The sequence below is a fragment of the Spea bombifrons genome, chromosome 8 (genome assembly GCF_027358695.1).
Source record: "Spea bombifrons isolate aSpeBom1 chromosome 8, aSpeBom1.2.pri, whole genome shotgun sequence".
In the NCBI taxonomy this organism is placed as follows: Eukaryota; Metazoa; Chordata; class Amphibia; order Anura; family Pelobatidae; genus Spea; species Spea bombifrons.
The window spans coordinates 39,909,655-39,927,675 of NC_071094.1; the positions used below are offsets into that span (position 1 = coordinate 39,909,655).

Consider the following 18,021-nt stretch of genomic DNA (forward strand, 5'->3'; position numbering starts at 1 on the left):
ATTTAAATTTGTTTTTCTGTGTAATGATAATATTTTCTGTCATTTTGTTTTCCGACTGTTAGAACATCAGCAGCGGCAGTCAGAACTTCAAAGTTTATCAAGGGATTTTGCTCTCATTAATCCCATTTTTATAATTTAAAATTAATTTGCTACATTTATCATGTGTGTACTAAGGAGACTCCAATAAACTCTTGTATCCTCAAAGTAATGAACGATTTGGCTGTTGTAAGGACATTTGGACCTACCCGATCAGGTGATTAGCATACTGCTGAGTAACATTATTCTTTTCATGCCACAATTCTCTGATTAACAATTAAACAATCTAAAATGAGTTTTCAATAGGGTGTGAATTCTCTGCCCTTGTGTTCTTGTACAACTTTTGTGAAACTCTGGGGACAAAATAAATGATCTTGACCATTTTAGAGGTACAGCATTTTACCATGTTAGCCATAGAAAAAAAAGCAAATTTGGTAAAGATGATACTTTTATTGTTAACTGAAATTTATTAGATTACAAGCATTGAAAGCTATCAATTATCTCTTCTTCAGGCATTTTATCATACCTAGGAATGCCCAGGCTCCGGTTACCACTTTGGGTGGTCATCAGGTGGTCATCGGTGGGTATGACAATGTTGTGGGTGGAGCTAGTCACAAACGTTTTACATTTGTTTGGGGGTTGGAAGGGAAAATGGGCGGGGATTGGGGCGTGTTTAAAAGCTGGTCCCGTGGCCTGGAGAATTTGGGCCTTTGCTCAGAGACCTTGAGAGGTGCCACTTCCCCATGAGTCTTGGGGTGAAATCCAGAGATTTCCCACGTATGCCATAGGTCAGGGGTGTCCAACCTGCGGCCCTCCAGCTGTTGGAGGACTACATCTCCTACATGTAGTCCTGCAGCAGCTGGAGGGCCGCAGGTTGGACACCCCAGCCATAGGTCTAACTCATGGCAATGCAACCCACCTCCGCACCACGGCCCTTAATGCTGAGTGCAGGAATATATAGTAAACTATAAAGGCTATGCTGATTCAACACAGTCCTCCATAGTGGCAATGGGCCCGTTGGAGCTATCAGTGAATAGTGACTGTTTACCCCAAGGGGACGATTAGGTGGTCTGTATATGTCAATGAAGTTAAATGTCCCCGCTATTACATCATGCACTTAGTATTAAAGAAAAAGAAAAAAAAGGACGTGGAATATTTAAATCTCAATAAAAAAATCTTATATTTTTAAAAAAAGATTTAGAAATTAAAAGAAAGAGCTTTTAAAATGAATGCTCCCCAATCTAATAATTTTCCCTATATTGTTTTACCTCCCAATACCTAAACAGTTATTAATAATTACTCTCTGGGCTGCAGACATTTAACAGACCCATGCAGCTCACGTAATGGAATTAGCCTCCCACATCATGCAAATTCTGCAATATTAAAAAAGATGATATGGTCCTAGAGGATTGCAAAGGAGCGGTAATGGCGGCCAGCTCGCCCAGGAACGCACCCGCATCGTAATCTGGATTTTAAATCTTCCGACACGGTGATAATATCCCGTAACTCAAAGAACTCCGCCATCCTAATAGCGGAATGCATGTGTATTCATATTCCTCTTGTCAAACCATTTCTAGCCGAACAGTTATCTCTACACCGTGTGACATAAAGGTCACATTTGTACTTAACTGCGTGTTTATGGCATTTCCCTGTCTCTTTCTATACGTCTATTTATTTGGCTTCACAAAATATATGTTTTCAACTGTATTGTTCCATCTCATGAAAAGCCATTTATCAAGAAACACACACACACACAAAAAAAAACACACACGGCACAAAAATGATGTAAGGCCGCATTGATTTATATTGTAATGCTGCATACGTTTTCTGGTTTCATTGCCTTTATGATGCAAATGTATGATTTATTGGCAAACAGCCTATGGAAAGATATATAACTTTGTGATATAAATCAATACTTGATTTTTTTTTTTGTTTTTTTTTTTTTTGTTGTTGTCTCGTTAAGCTATTCTAAATATATTAACCTTTTGAATGCCGGGAAGAGAGAGAAGGAGAAAAAAAAATACACAATTAATATATATTTACGTTATAAGATTCTAAGGGTCGGTTTACTAAAGAAGAAGGTATATTAAAATAAATTCTGATTCCCCAGAAATCCCCCACGCGTTTGCCAGGTGGGCACCGAGGCCATTTAAAGGGACCGTGCAGCTACTATTTGCATTAAAGTATATATATATATATATATATATATATATATATATATATAATGGCTGGAGTGCCCTTTTAACCCCTTAATGACAAAGCCCGTACATGCTCAAAACATGTACGGGCTCAAAATGCATTGTTTTCAATGGGTTTAGGGGCCGCCCATTGTCCTTAAGGGGTTAATATTATAGTTCTTTAGTTTATCATTGATTAGGAAACAACAGCTGGATCTTACTATTGTAAATGGAGGATATGAAAAGCAAACATGACTCATATTAGGTTTTATGACGAGGTTTTAGTATAATTGTCCCCGCAGACAAATTTGCTTCCTCGAACCCTCTGTAAAAAAAAGAAAGAAAGGAGTAAAATTGATTTCCTGCAAACACAAAAGCTATTAAGAAAATAAGACCAATAAAAGTGAAAAATTGTGTTTCTTCATCAGGAAGCATAGCGCTATAAAAGTATTTAAGCATATGTGGTTTCCTTTTGTAGATGTTATATGGGACCGGCACCCACTTTTACATTTTTTTTACACCAAAGCAGATATTAAGCTATCGAAAACTGCTAGATTTTTAAGACTCGCGTGACCGATGTGACAAAGCGCTAATTTCCAATAAGATCACATTTTTCTCATTCAAAAGACCAAGTGTTTATGTCAAGAAATGCACGACAAAAAAGTAGCACAAAATTAATATTTGGGAAACGGAACAGCAAGGAAACAACTGTGAAAATAGGTAAAAGATGTCAGAATAAAGGCTAGTTATCCTAGTGAAAGTGTATTGGCAAAAATATTTATTCTACGCTTTATTTAGAGGGACCCTCAAGTGTTCCAGGGAGCCCTCTAAATAATTAAATCAAACAATTATTTTTTTAAAAAAAATGCTCGCTTTAAGGAGAAGCTGCAGCTTTCCACCACATTTGTGACCAGAGGATTCATGCCACTGATTGGCTGCTTGAAGCAGCCAATCAGTGGAATGAAAGCTCTCTTATTGGAATTAATTGATAACCGCAGGTATAAAGCACAGAAAATAGCAAGGGGGGCAGGCATAGGGACAAAGGGGCGGTTTCCAGAAATGTTTGTAGAGAACCTTTCATTCATCATCAATACATATATTCAAAACATATATTTATCCAAATGTTGCAATGGCGCTAAATATATATATTTTTTCACATTATATTTTGCTCCTTGAAGAGGTAGCTCCAGAAACCCAAAAACCTCACTGAAGAGGGATTAAAAGAAAATTTTAATAAAAAATAGCGAGTTTGAAGAAACATTTTGATGTTCTTATAACCAACCATAGCGACACACAATGTGATTGTGACAATACCCGGTGAAGGGGCAATTTTGTAATCAAAATGAGAGCAAGTTTTAGAGCAGCATATTCCCTCCATCTGTTATGAGATTTTTTTTAACCTTTTTAAGATTTTAGAGGATTAATCAAGTAATTTACTGCACTTTTGATACTGATAAATATCATTCTTGCACGGTTTGGATTTTTTTTGACAAAGCGCAGCATAAGCACGATGGTAATTTGGAGGAGGCGAGATATAAAGAAAACACTCTTTGCCTTTTAAACTTTGTATGATATAACAGAGCCTTAATAGCTCCTGCTGTCTTTCCGTTCGCTATCCGCTACTGCCCATCTGCCTCTTGATTGGTAGTAAACTCCGAATGAGAATTACATGTCATTAATCATGTCACATCACAGGGATAAGGACAAAAATAAAACTTTAAGCATCACAGCAGACACCCAGACGTCGAAACGCCGGAATGCGAAACAGAATGTTTTCTCTCAACTTGATATCAATGTAACATTGTTAAAAAAATATATTTGTAAGAAGGTGGAGGGCAAAATATATATAACGTATTTGCTCGATTATAAGACGAGGTTTTTTTCAGAGCAAATGCTCTGAAAAATACCCCTCGTCTTATAATCGGGGTCGTCTTCTAATCAGACCTCAAATAGAGGTCTGATTAGGAGACTAAGATCCAGATCCCCCGCACCGCTGCAGGGGACCTGGATCCTCCTGTCGTCGCCCCCCCCCCCACACACACACACACACACACACACACACTTACCGGTGCTTCCGGAGGTGAAGTTGGCAGCGGGGGTTTGTATGCGTCCGTCGCAAATACCTTCCCCGACTGTCAGAGATCAGAGTTCCAGAGTTCCTGATCTCTGACAGCCGGGGAAGGTATTTGCGACGGACGCATACAAACCCCCGCTGCCAACTCCACCTCCTTCCGGCTGCCGCGGAATGAGACGTCAACCCGCTGCCCCGGCAATACAGCAGGAAATTGGAAGCACCGGTAAGTAAGTGTGTGTGTGTGTGTGTGTGTGTGTGTGTAGGGCATTTCTGGAATGCCTTACACCCCTATATGCCACTCTGGCACTTAGGGGGTTAAAAGGCATATTATGGGGCAGAGTGGCATATAGGGAGGTATAAGGCATTTCAGGAGGCAGAGTGGCGTTAAGGGGGCATTTAATAGTGCACTCTGCCTCCTGAAATGCCTTATACCTCCCTATATGCCACTATGCCCCATAATATGCCTTTTAACCCCCTAAATGCCAGAGTGGCATATAGGGGTATAAGGCATTTCTGGAGGCAGAGTGCTCTATATAATGCCTTTTAACTCCCTTAATGCCACTCTGCCTCCTGGAATGCCTTATACCTCCCTATATGCCACTCTGCCCCATAATATGCATTTTAACCCCCTAAATGCCAGAATGGGATATAGGGGTATAAGGCATTTCTGGAGGCAGAGTGGCACATAGGGGGTCAAAAGGCATACCATGGGGCACAGTGGCATATAGAGGGTTAAAAGGCATATCATGGGCCACAGTGCCATATTGGTGTGGCAAGCCTGGGGGCAGATGTACGTAACTGGGGGACAGGTTGGAAAATACAATAGAAAATATAAAAGAAATAAAAACAAAAAAAATATATTTTTCTCAATCATAGCTTTTATTAAAAAAAATAGTTTACATGAATTAACATTTACTGGTAAAACTTTTTTCCTTTAGGGTCGTCTTATATTCAGGCTTTTTCTTTTTTTCCTAAGTTAATATTCAGATTTTGGGGGGTTCGTCTTATAATCAGGGTCGTCTTATAATCGAGCAAATACGGTATATATTTTTTTTTATTTATTTATTTTTTTTTTTATTTTTTTTTTTAATTTAGATAAAATGGGAAAGTTAAAGATGTCTCACTTGATTGTTTCTTGAAAGGCGAATATTAAATATTATGCAAATTTGTATAATTTGGATAGCATTTCCGGTTGAAAAAGGGGTCATTTACAAAGAGATGACTTATTTTAACCAATATCACCAAATGAAAGAGGTATTGAAGCTCATCATTCTTAGATGGTTTGGTTCCACTAAGAATCAAACCATCATTGGTGCCAAAATAAATAGGAGCTCTTTAAACCTCGGTTTACTATAAAATATAAAAAATCATTTCCAAGGTTGCCACCAATTTAAGAATTTATACCTTTTTTAAAATGAACAAATAAATATATATTTATTATTTTATTTTTAATGATGAAACCAAGAGTTCCCACTTGTTCCTGGGACCTTGTTCCTAACTTGAAGGCTTCTCTCGCGTCCTTCAGCATTTTGAGAGGTCAATGAAAAAATACAATCAAGGATCCCTCAAGTACCTGAACATCAAGAACTTTCACCCAAATCAGGGCTTCTCTCCAACTGCTCCTCAGCCCAATTCACATTAAGGTTCATGTTAAAACGTATCAAGCATTCTTACTTGAGTAAGAACCAAAGGCTTTAAAGGCTTCACTTGAGGTTCAACTGGCAACCACGGCCACTAAAAGGACACCTGAGAGATTGTGTTTAGTGAATAAGCCCCTACACATTAGACTCGGCCAATAATGTCTCTGGTCTGAGGTGTGGCTGTCTTATTACTGAGACTTACTGCTGTATGTTCTAGTGAAATGTTAGAAAAAGAAATGTAACCAGCCAGAACCTTCCTACCCATCTCTCTAGAGTGTTCAACTATTTTTTTCCAGACACTTAGGCTGATTTACGTATCCTTACTGAGAAGGGAAAAAAATAACAGATCTAATTCAGAAATATGACTGAGCAGTTGAATGGAGCAAGAAGGAGAGAGAAAGTGTGTACATGAGAGACGTCCGTAGCCTTGGAAGAAGGCCAGCTTATTAATGAAACCTGACCATGCAAAACTGGTGCAATTCTCTTGTGCACATCTACTGCCATGTTTTAATATATTTAGCAAGGGGCCTGTCTTCCAACCCAAAAATTCAGAATTCTATTTTAGATGTCCGACTACTATTTCTTTTTTTTTTAAGGCAGATGTATATGAAATAAACATGAATGAACACTATATAAATATTGAACAAAGGTATTTTTAGCTATCTCCCACCTCAACATCTTACAGTTCACTTCATCCAAATGTCATCTCCAGTAGAAGTGGAACTACAGAAAACCAAGGAGAAACCTGGTTTAGAAAGAAATGTGGACCATGACCATTGTGGAAGTTCTGAAACATAACAGAGTTCTATGAAGGACTGTGCCCATGGTAGCAGCAGGGTAGGCAAGATGGCAGAATGACAGAGCAGCAAAGGGAGCAGAGAAACGATCTGCTAAGATAACCTCTAGTCCCTGATGAAAACCCAACGGGCAAGTGAATTGCTCTCCCCTACCATAGCTTGATGCTGTTCGATTTCCCTGCTGGAAGGTTGTAGCTACTTAAGCAAGAGTGAGTTTGACTCAGTAGTTCATCAATGTTCCAGATGTTTCCATCTCTTTATGACACATGGATATTCGTATAGGCGTTGTACACTGTAGTCCCACTTTTCCAACCTATTAGCTTCACAATTCTTTTCAGTTGATCCTTTGAGAGGTCATCCCTCTAAGCTGTTCCATTAAAAGTAAAATGTATGGAATGCCATCAAACATAGGAACATGGTATTTGAAGGCAAATAACTCTCATTGGGTCAATCTGGTTATTTTCATCTTGTAAAGACTCACGTTAATCAGTCCTTGGTCTTGTCTTGAGGGTAGCCATATGCAAATCTCATGCATCTTTAAACGCCCTCATTGTATTGACCAAGAGATAACATCACGGCTTCCAATCCATCCTACCAAACAATCAGTTTCTGGACTTGTTGACTAACAACATGTTACCAGCTTTAAAACGTATCATATAGAATCATAGTGTATGCACATTAAGGCACGGATTTTGTCTGAATGTGAATAGAAGGGATCGTAGACGACAATAAATGCGTGCATTTTGTAAGATGCTGTTTATGAGTTTTAAACAGCCTGGCTATTTTTATTCTGTTCATCCTCTCAAAGGGAGTGGGGTGTAATGAAGCATGCAGCTAAAAGTAGGCTACACCTCAGCTGGAAAATGTCAAATTCTATTATGCATCTCTTAAAAGCATAAATCATGGGTGAAAACTCACAAAAAGGAGCCAGGAGAACAACACAATAGCATGATTGGGAAAAAAAACGTAATATTTACAGAACACTTAATGTTACCATAAATATTCCAGGTCGCATTGGTTAACACCCTGCATATGAAATGAATGTGTAAGTGGCTAACGCTATTTCTCATAAACTAAATTATTAACTTTTATGTCTTAATATTCTCCTGGCAGCAGGGGTTGTTTAAATTGCAAGCTCTTTAGGACAACATTCCTTTTTCCATTATTTGCATTTATTTACATGTGAAGCAGTGTCTTGCAGAGAAAGTCACCTACATATCACATGACCGACAGCAATGGCCACCGCCAGGTCTGCAGATAAAGGAAATTTATTGGCCCAAAATGAGATAAAACCAGGTTTTTGTCAATGCCGACCTACATTACTGTACACAGCCTTACAGTTTTTGCTCAAACATAAAAATATTTCCTTCCCTTTAGGCTTCAGTGGGTTCTTTATTTTGGAGAGGAACCTGGAAGAGCCAACCAGATCTTAGGTTTCAGTCAAGGAGGGACTCATATATCTATGTTGGGGAGAGCAGCCCAGAAGCGGCATACCCACTCCCTTCATATGACGAGGGTAAGGTTAAATACCTTGGGCTTCTGGAGAAAAAAAAATCAGTGGCTAAGGAACTATTTGTAAGACGTGATTTAGCGGTTGGTGGTGTCATTGTTTTGCCATCCACTATCTAAATAAATGCCTTGGAAAAATGTGCTCTGAATGCATAATTGTGCCTGTACGTATAATTTACATCCAATTTGTTTTGTCCGTAAGTAGCTTAAATGGAACAAGTAGGAGAGAAGAAAGCAACGTCTTAGGTTTTCAATTGTTTTTTTTTCTTGCATTAATATCTAATTCCATCCACATAAGGGTTGCGCGTTGGGGAAAAAGCAAATGTTTTATGAATTGAGCTTTTAAATAATAAATGCCCTGCTTACTGTCTGTTAAATTTGCCCTGATCTTTTTGTATACAAAGCCTCTTAGAAGTCAGCAAAGTATCAGCCGGTACGAAAAAAAAAAAAAAAAAAAAAGAACATTTTTTTTTTCTATGGGAAAACCATAAACGTTTCTCAAAAAATAAGATAACACATCATAGCCTGTTTCCTAGTGTTTTGCATATTAATATAGCTAAAGTAAAAGAGTAAGTCATTTTAGAGTTTTTCCCTAGAGCTGCATACTTCTCCTTATATGTAATTATTCTCCGAGTGCATTAGATATTACTATGGTTCCCACAGCTGTATACACATCTATAAATCATTAATGAGGCAGTTAACTGAAACAAAACTATAAAAGATTTGCATTACCCGGCAGAACCTTTGCTTAATTGACTTCCAGTTATTTACAATTAATTTTTCCATTTGGAATAATGATTGCAAGCCACTGAGCTTTTTTATGGCTTAAAATGTAGATGCTGCCGATTCATCATAACTTTGCTCAACAAATAGTGTATAAATGACCGGTAATGAGCTTCGAGGTCATCCGCTTAATATCGGTACAGTCGAAAAACATACTCAAAATATAAATTATTCCGAGAGTGTTCTACTTTTTTTTTTTTTGTTTGTTTGTTTGCTTGTTTTTTTTTTATATTTTAACATGTTAAATAGTTTGCTTATATTTAAAAAAAAAAATTGTGGCTAAGGAATTTCTGGCCCCATTCTCTCTCACCTAATTTAATCTAACGAGTACAGATTTGGATGTTATCTCATAATATAAATCGGTTTTAATATAGAATAAATAATAAAAGAATATTAAAACCCATTGTTTTTATCAGATATTGTCCATATTTGTACCCGTTAGCACTCGCTCCTACTAATCACATCTACACTTATATCCTTCTTTAGTTTTGTTACGGGTGCAAACATATACTGAAATCCTCTAAAATGCATCCAATACAATAAAATACTACAAAAATATAATATTATTAGGATGGGGTCCTCAGCTTCCTAAGATAGCTCTGCTTATGGAGCCTCAAAACTGTCCGCCCCTCCATGATTAGCAAAGCTAAAGAAAAAAAAGAGCAGAAATACAATATATATAAAGAGCATGCCGCAAAAGCTTGATGGTGTGCAACAATGCAAAACAAATAAGATTAGCGGCCATCAAGCCCCCAGCCAACAAACTCATTGCCACCCAAAAGAAGCACAGATTGGAAATACAATGCAAACTCCCCAAATGCATTGGAAGCCAGCAACCATAGAAAGACTTTTCTAGCAAGGCTTTATCAATAAGTTGCAGTTGACATCACTCATGGAATACACGAGTAAGGAGGTCTGTATCCGGACTCACTGGTACACCTGGGGTGAACCCCAAACGGATATATTGTGCACATAGAAGTATAAGGCTACATTAACAGAGAAAAGAGCAATTAGCCTGAGCTCTCGTGTGTCCCCCATGTAAGAAAATCTCAAGTTTTGTTGCTTCCCCCCGCAGAGGAAATTTGCCTTGAATTTTGGTTCTTGGCTGCCCTTGTGAGTGGGATAAGGCCGATATGTTGATGGGAGATTTTCCCTCTGTAATGGAACATAGTCTAAAGTAGCAAAAATTGATATTAACACCTAAGGATAAGGGAGTGGACAGGTAGAAAGGGATATCACAAAAGTCCAAGCGTTTATGAGACCAGAGGAGACGGGCTGATGGTTCATGGTCTCCTCCTTGAGACTGCCAGTGATGGAGTAGTCTTGAAGCAGGCTGAGGATCAGTCTAATGGCAGTCTAGGACAGTGACCTGTTTCTTGCTCTAGATTAGGCCGTTCCGCGCAAACCACAAACCACAAGTCGCTAAACATGCCCAGTGAAGTGTTCTGGGACAGCTTTTAGGTAGCCCTTTTACTATTCTGCGTTTAGAATATTCTAATTAATACCCAACTGCTCTGAAACCACATCCACTGTACCATTGTTGATGCTTGCAAAACTCTACGGTTTTAGCACAGACACAAAATAAACATTATAAGATATGTAGCGCCAAGAGGTATTACCTAATATATATTTAAGTTGAGCTTTTTGGCCACCACGCCTCCTTGAAGACTACAGTGGGTCCCATTTCAGCAGAGGGGTCCTAGGAGATCCCTTTTTTTCGGTTTCGCCCCCCCTGTGAGGAGTATAGACGAAGATTGGGGACTTGGTTTCCAGCGTGACCTTACTGCTTGGAGCACTGGTTCACCTTTGCTCAATTAACGGTGTGAAGCATGTGTTACCTTCAGGTGGGGAAAGAAAATGGTTTTATTTATTTTTATAATGTTATATTGCTTTTTGGCTAACAGTGAATGACCAGTTTTTTTCTGTTCTAATTTTTGAAGGCATAAAGCAGCAGTATATAGTATAGTATAGTTATATATACTTTACCCTTTTTTTAAAAAAGAATGTTTTAAATAAACATTAAATAATTGAGCAACATTCATACCATTGCATGTGGTGCTCTTGCATTTGATATTCACAGCCGATACTCCTTAAGCACCTTTTTTAATACCAGTGTGTCTAATTTTTTATTATTATTATTATTATTAAACCAGCCTCAGAGTGATACTCAGTAATTTTCTTTAGGCAGATTTTTGGATTATTTTATCCGTCCCATTTAAAACAACACACGAAATCAGGCATCGACGAGTGGAAAGTCAAACGAAACAAAAAAAAAAAGTTTTAATACTGTATCTTAGCAAGAACATTTTAACAAAGAAGTTGTATTTTAACTTAATATGGTACAACAGAGAAACCGTAGTTAAAAGGTTCCATTATCTAACACGCTACCGCAACTTCGTTTTGTTTAAAAGACCAAATTCCAAGCTGATTGTAAAAAGGAGTCGCAATCCCCATTATTCCAGCTGCCGAATGATGCGTTTTTACACACCTAGCTTGGTCGTTTCATTTTAAGCGTCATTTGTACAACTTTGTTTTTATTTTTTTTAAAAAATGTACACACTTTTTTTTTTTTTCCTTCTTCTTCAAAATGTAATATATACTGAGGATCAGCCCTGGTAGACAAAGCTAAATTTTGAAACAAAATGATACTGTTCTGTGATGAGTGGTTATCAGTGATATAAACATTTTCTGGTTGAGTCACAAGGAAAACCGGTACGGGACTTTGCCGAGTCTTGACAAACAATTGTGCCGAAGCTGAACAACATAGATAAATATCGAAACGAATGAGTCGAGTGCCGAGGGGTCTTGAAATGCGATGTCTAGTATCTAGCACTCAAAAAAAATGTAAAGAAAAGAGAAGAAATATCAAAAAAGAACAAATTCAAAGTCAGGTGGGTGATGGGGGGTAACTTTCAAATGTGCTTAAAAATGTTGATTTTGTTTTTCTTCTGTTCCGAAAATCTACAATCTAATATTCTCATCTGGGTCAGATCGATAAGACAATTTTGCTGGAAGTCCCTTGTTATCACTACAATGACACGGCAGCTCTGGATGCAGCAAACGCCAAAATTGCTCAAATAAGTCCTTCTCATTTCATGCTTTATTTCATCTTTTTTTTTATTTTATTTCATTTTTTTCTTTCGAAACCGAAGGCATCAGAGGTCGGGAGGAACCTTCCTTATGAACAGTGTAGTCTTCAGAAAACGATGTCCGTTGGCTTCTTCAATACATTATCGGAGGAGGCTTTATGTACGTCCTGTTTTCTAGGAAAAAGGGAACATAAAAGCGAATGAATAATTAATCTGATGCTCAAACAACTTTTAACTAATATTCATTTCTGATTCGGAATATCCATTTGCAGCTTTTATTGATCCGGCGCAGGTTTCTATTTTTACTACGCAAACCACAACGAGAGCAGAGACTGCATGCATCTTCAAGGATTCATTCGTTTCATTGTACAGCGCTACGGAATTGGATGGTGCTATATAAAACAAATAATAATAATAATAATTGTGTGTCTTCTTCTTTAAAACGTCTCTGATGTGATCTGAATTAATATAGTGAAAAAGGTATAAAAATGTATATTAAAAAAATTCCATCTCATATTTTTATCCAGAAATCCAGAACCAAGATTAACGGTGAACATTATCGGCAAAAGAAAACCCAAAGACCCCTGGCATATATATATATATATACCGTATTGGCTCGAATATAGGCCGCACTTTTTTCCCCCACTTTAAGTTTTTAAAGTGGGGGTGCGGCCTATATTCGGGGTCTAGCGCCCGACGCCCGGGACATGCAGTCCCGGGCGCCGGGCAGGCAGCGGGGTTAAGATACAGATCCCCCGCAGCGGTGCAGGGGACCTGCATCCTTCTCCCCGATACGCTCAGACAGCCTCCCCTGCCAGCACTTCCCACGGGGGGGGGTGCCGGCACGGGAGGTTATCTAAGCGTTTTACCTCTGCCCACCCCCGACTTACCGGAGCAGACTCCCGGGTGTCTTGCGGGGCCGGCGGGAGACATCTACGCAATACGCGTATGCAACTTCCGGTACCGGTACCGGAAGTTGCATACGCGTATTGCGTAGATGTCCCTCGCCGGCCCCGCAAGACACCCGGGAGTCTGCTCCGGTAAGTCGAGGAGGGGGGGCAGAGGAGGACAGCGGCAGCGTATCGCGGGGAGGGAGGACAGCGGCAGCGTATCGCGGGGAGGGAGGACAGCGGCAGCGTATCGCGGGGAGGGAGGACAGCGGCAGCGTATCGCGGGGAGGGAGGACAGCGGCAGCGTATCGCGGGGAGGGAGGACAGTGGCAGCGTATCTCGGGGAGGGAGGACAGCGGCAGCGTATCGCGGGGAGGGAGGACAGCGGCAGCATATCTCGGGGAGGGAGGACAGCGGCAGCGTATCTCGGGGAGGGAGGACAGCGGCAGCGTATCTCGGGGAGGGAGGACAGTGGCAGCGTATCTCGGGGAGGGAGGACAGTGGCAGCGTATCTCGGGGAGGGAGGACAGCGGCAGCGTATCGCGGGGAGGGAGGACAGCGGTAGCATATCTCGGGCAGGGAGGACAGAGTGGCAGCATGTTTTTTTTGGTGCTTTTTTAAAGAAAAAAAACTTTTTCTTTAAAAAAGCACCAAACTTTTAGGGTGCGGCCTATATACGGGGGCGGCCTATATCCGAGCCAATACGGTATATATATATTGATATTGTTGGGCTTCACCCATTAGGTGCCGCTGGGATCGCTGCATGGTGTGGATTCCCATGTTTCTCTTACAGATGTCTCCCAATCCCATTACATATAACAGTACCTGCGATTAGCTCTACCAAAAACCAACAAGTCCCCCAGTCAGGTCACAAACGATGGGGCAAAATCCCGTAACATTTTACTGGCCCCAAGCATTAGAGGAGTCCGGGTTTCTAACACCGGCCATGCAAGCAAAGATGAAGCTAAATCCATAGATGTTGTGATGATAACGGAATTACCGTTTTGTGTAAGAATGAAAGCAAAATCAACATTTCTTCCTATCCCGTTTTGCATATGCCAATAGCGAATGCATTATAAGATAAGAACCATTATTGACCTGCTACGTGACACTGATCCTTGGAACAATTTCAAAGCTTGCCACATTTCAATTTCAAAATGCATTTCAGCCATAATATGAGTGATTTATCATTTAGCCGTAGCTGTCAGAATAAACACCTAGATAAAGCAAAAAACATCTGGAAGCGTAAACAGGGGAGAGCGGTGGCTGAATTTTAATCCAAAGCCGGCGTGCTCACTTCATTAGGAGCAGGAAGCAGCTAATTAGTAACTGAATGGTTTGGGCTTTAAGAGATCTTGTACTCCAAACAAAGATGATTTAATATGTATTCTGGATGTAAACATGAAACAAGACCGGGAAAAAACACAGAACAAAACATTTCAATAAAAATGTTTCATCGAGCCTGGGAAACTGTTTGAGATTCCAAAAAAACAACAACAAATAAAAACAATAATTGGGGAAAACGTGATTAAAGTATTTATATACATTTGTAATAATTTAATCTTTCTTAATAAATATCGCTATCAATGCACTTGGAAAATGTTAAGTAAATATTAATCACTTAAGAGTTTGACCTCCAGCTACAGGGATCTCTAATATCCTATAATTTGTTATCTGCTTCAATCTGCTTCCTTTAAAGAAATATATATATATTTGCTGAATAGACAAGAAAAATAAGTCTGCTAAGTGAAGCGCTTGAATAATACAGATAACAGTAAAGTTTAGCATAATTTATTTATAAGCAGGGTAAACAAAATTGGTTTAAAAAACTAGCCTTCACAACACTGACATTTGTATATTATTTATGAAGTAAAGATGTAGTTAAAATAATTCATTATTTAAGATTCCATTTTGAAACTTCTGTAAAAACTGAATACTGTGCAGCTCAACAGAGAGCCTCTTACTGTTTTTTTTTTTTTTTTTATTAGAAATGGTGCAGTCTTGACATTACCCTGAAAGCAAATGGTTCACAAGAGGATAAAATCAAGATATATACGATACATGGGGGGAAGAATTGCCGCGTTAACTTATCAGAAGCTGCTACCCAACTGCTGGCACTGACCAGTGCACAGCACACATTCGGCCACAAGCGTAAACACTGAGAAAGTTCACTGGAGACACATGCCTCATCGGTGTAGCGCTTAACGGGCGATAACACATCCTATATAAGTTATGGTGGGTAAAGGTGATGGAAAACCCTTCCACTAAAAGTTAGGGGTATGTAGAAGTATTAGTAAACACTCATCTACAGACACCAGACAAGCCAGAAGGCTCGTTGTTCCCTCAGAAATCTCATGGTGCTGCCACAACCACAAGGGATTCTGGGTAGGCGCATGCAAATAAGGTCAACAACGATCAACTTTTGCTTCTACATCCACTTTATACATGGATCCCTTGAAAGTAATTGCCTGCTGTACAGGACAGCCTTTAGACAAAACTCGGGAAGAGGTGCAATAGCCAGATCACCACTCATGGACAGCTGTTTCATCCTTATTTTTATTTTTTGGGGGGAGCCCGAGGTGTTGTGCTCCTCTATGTGCTGCATTCTGTGCAAAGGGATGTACCGAACTGAATTCCTTCCCTCCCCTGCGGGTGGGCTGGATCATTGGGTCTAACCCTGAAAGGTAAGAGCCCTTTAACTTCAGGTCAAAACCCCGAAGGGTAAGACCCCTTTATGGAAGAGGTAAGGTGCCATATATACCTCTACCAGCTAAGTCAAGCTGCAACCGCAGTGTAGTGCCCCAAAACAAAATTGCCAAATCATAATCAAAAAAACATGTAGTTGCCTCGCCGTGTTCAGTAACATGAAATCAGACCAACAATTAATAGACATAAATAATTGTCCAGCCATTTCTGGCTGACATCAAATAAATTCTGCTCATTCCACAAGCCCATAAGGGTCAGTGAAAATAAAGTGTGCAAGGTAACAAAAGTCCTCGGTACATATCGTGCACACACCTTCCTCAGCGGACATGCAAAAAAGTGACTCCAGTGTTATGCCAGGGCAGCACCTCAGGCCCTTGCTACCTTGGCCTGTTTAATCCCTAATGGGACTCATTGACATGAGGTTGTCATACTGACTTGAGGCTTTTGGTAGTACAAGAAATACCATTACATAAGTTATGGTGGGTAAAGGTGATGGAAACCCTTCCACTTAAAATTAAGGGGGTAGTAGAAGTATTATTAAACACTCATCTACAGACACCAGACAAACCAGAAGGCTTGTTGTTCCCTCAGAAATCTCATGGCGCTGCCACAACCACAAGGGATTCTGGGTAGGTGCATGCAAATAAGGTCAACAATTATCACCTTTTGCCTCTATTCTTCACCAGGATCCAAACCTGACAAGAAAAGTGTTACACTTTCTAAATCACCTTTACTTAAAGGATCATGGGAACTTCCATGGTACTGCTCCTAAACATTTTCATTCAGTGCTGATGTCGATGTTGTTCTGAGATCCTTGCCCAACCTATAAAGTGTCCTATGTCACCAAACATGTACCACTGCCGATAGAGTCAATACATGGGGAGAAATGCAACAAAACTCATATTATTTAGGCCTAAATCTACATATTAAGCTATAGTTCTGTTTTCTCCCTGACATTTTAAATAAATGTTGATACAATGGAACCATACCTGGGAACACTAAGGTCTGAGGTAAGTTTTTTTTGGGGGGGTCTCAGGGTAAAGGGGCAGATTCTCACAGGCACAGTCCGGAACTGACTCCTTCCTATTAAACTCTATTGTTATCATACCTAAGGCCATCAATTGGTGCTTTTCCTACCAGTATGTTATGGTTGATATCCCTGCTTGAATGCAGGTGACTCAATTGTGTATCTTTAAATAATGGCAAGTCAAGGTTTCCACGAGGAGCTGTATTAGAGCCAACTGATTACCACATTTTGTGAGTCACTCCATAGAATCTTAATGATGGGCTATTAATTCATTTTTGAAGAATTTCAGGGTCAGCTTATTTCCTAGGTATGATAAAAATACTGTATTCGTTTGATTTAGGTTATTATTAATAAGCTAAACATACTGCAATTTATTAAGAAGGCTGGGACATGAAAGAGAAGATTAAGTCTAAATAACAACTATTATAGACTGTACTAATGTCAGCTGAAAAACCTCAAATGTTCTTAGAACATCTAAAATGTTATATTAATGAACATTTTTTATTTTCTTCCCAATTAGAATTCATGTAGTATAAATAAATTGGATTTACCAATTCCGTCTGCCTGCCAGACTTAAATTCAATACACAGTTAGCCTCTCCGCCTTGATTCTAAGGCATGTGATAAAATGGTATAGACAAATCATCATTGATTTAATGTCACTCAGTGTAATCATGACTACTACTGGAATATATGAGAAATACAGAGAACGCCATCTTCTTCTGCCTTCTTCTTCTGCTTTCTTCTGTTTAAGTAATTTGAACATGTTAGAAAAATTACGGCAATAAGGAAAACACAGTTTACCAAAGAAGAATGGGTATTAAAGTACTCTGTGAGTTCTTGCCATGACTGCAGGTACCAGGTGAATTGGGAGTCTCTGTGCAGGTTTCTCCAGACCCTGGGTGAGGAAGGCAGCTTAAGAAGTGCCGGGTTGCTGACCGAGGTCTTCTGCAGCCTTAGACGTCTTAGGCACCATCTACAGGCACAAAACTAACAGGAATTGGCCAATGGCAAGGCCGCCGGGAACTGGCAGCAGACTGGGGAACTGGCAGACGACGCAGAGTCTGGGGACAAGGGGGAGGCGTAAATCCCAGAAAGACTCTGGGTGGTGACATGAGCAGGTGAAATGTCTACCATACTTAGGGTCAATGGTTCCAATCTAGTGGTTCCTGACAGTGCTTTAATATGCATTGTTTATAAGATGGGGGTGCAGGTTCCTCAAGACCCTGGGTGTGGAAGGCAGGTTTAGAAGTGCTGGGCTGCTGACCGAGGTCTACTGAAGCCTTAGACTTCT

At 39.7% G+C, this 18,021-nt stretch overlaps 1 protein-coding gene across 2 annotated transcripts in view; it reads right to left on the reverse strand.

Moving 5' to 3' along the window:
* Positions 1–11,271: 11,271 nt before the first annotated feature.
* The window catches only part of DACH2 (dachshund family transcription factor 2), a 207,602-nt gene continuing 200,852 nt past the window's right edge, over positions 11,272–18,021 (reverse strand). For both annotated transcript variants that reach the window (XM_053473074.1, XM_053473073.1), the window contains exon 12: positions 11,272–12,279. In XM_053473074.1, coding sequence (XP_053329049.1) covers positions 12,239–12,279 — 41 coding nt within the window. In that variant the 3' untranslated portion in view covers positions 11,272–12,238. The remainder of the gene's footprint in view (positions 12,280–18,021) is intronic.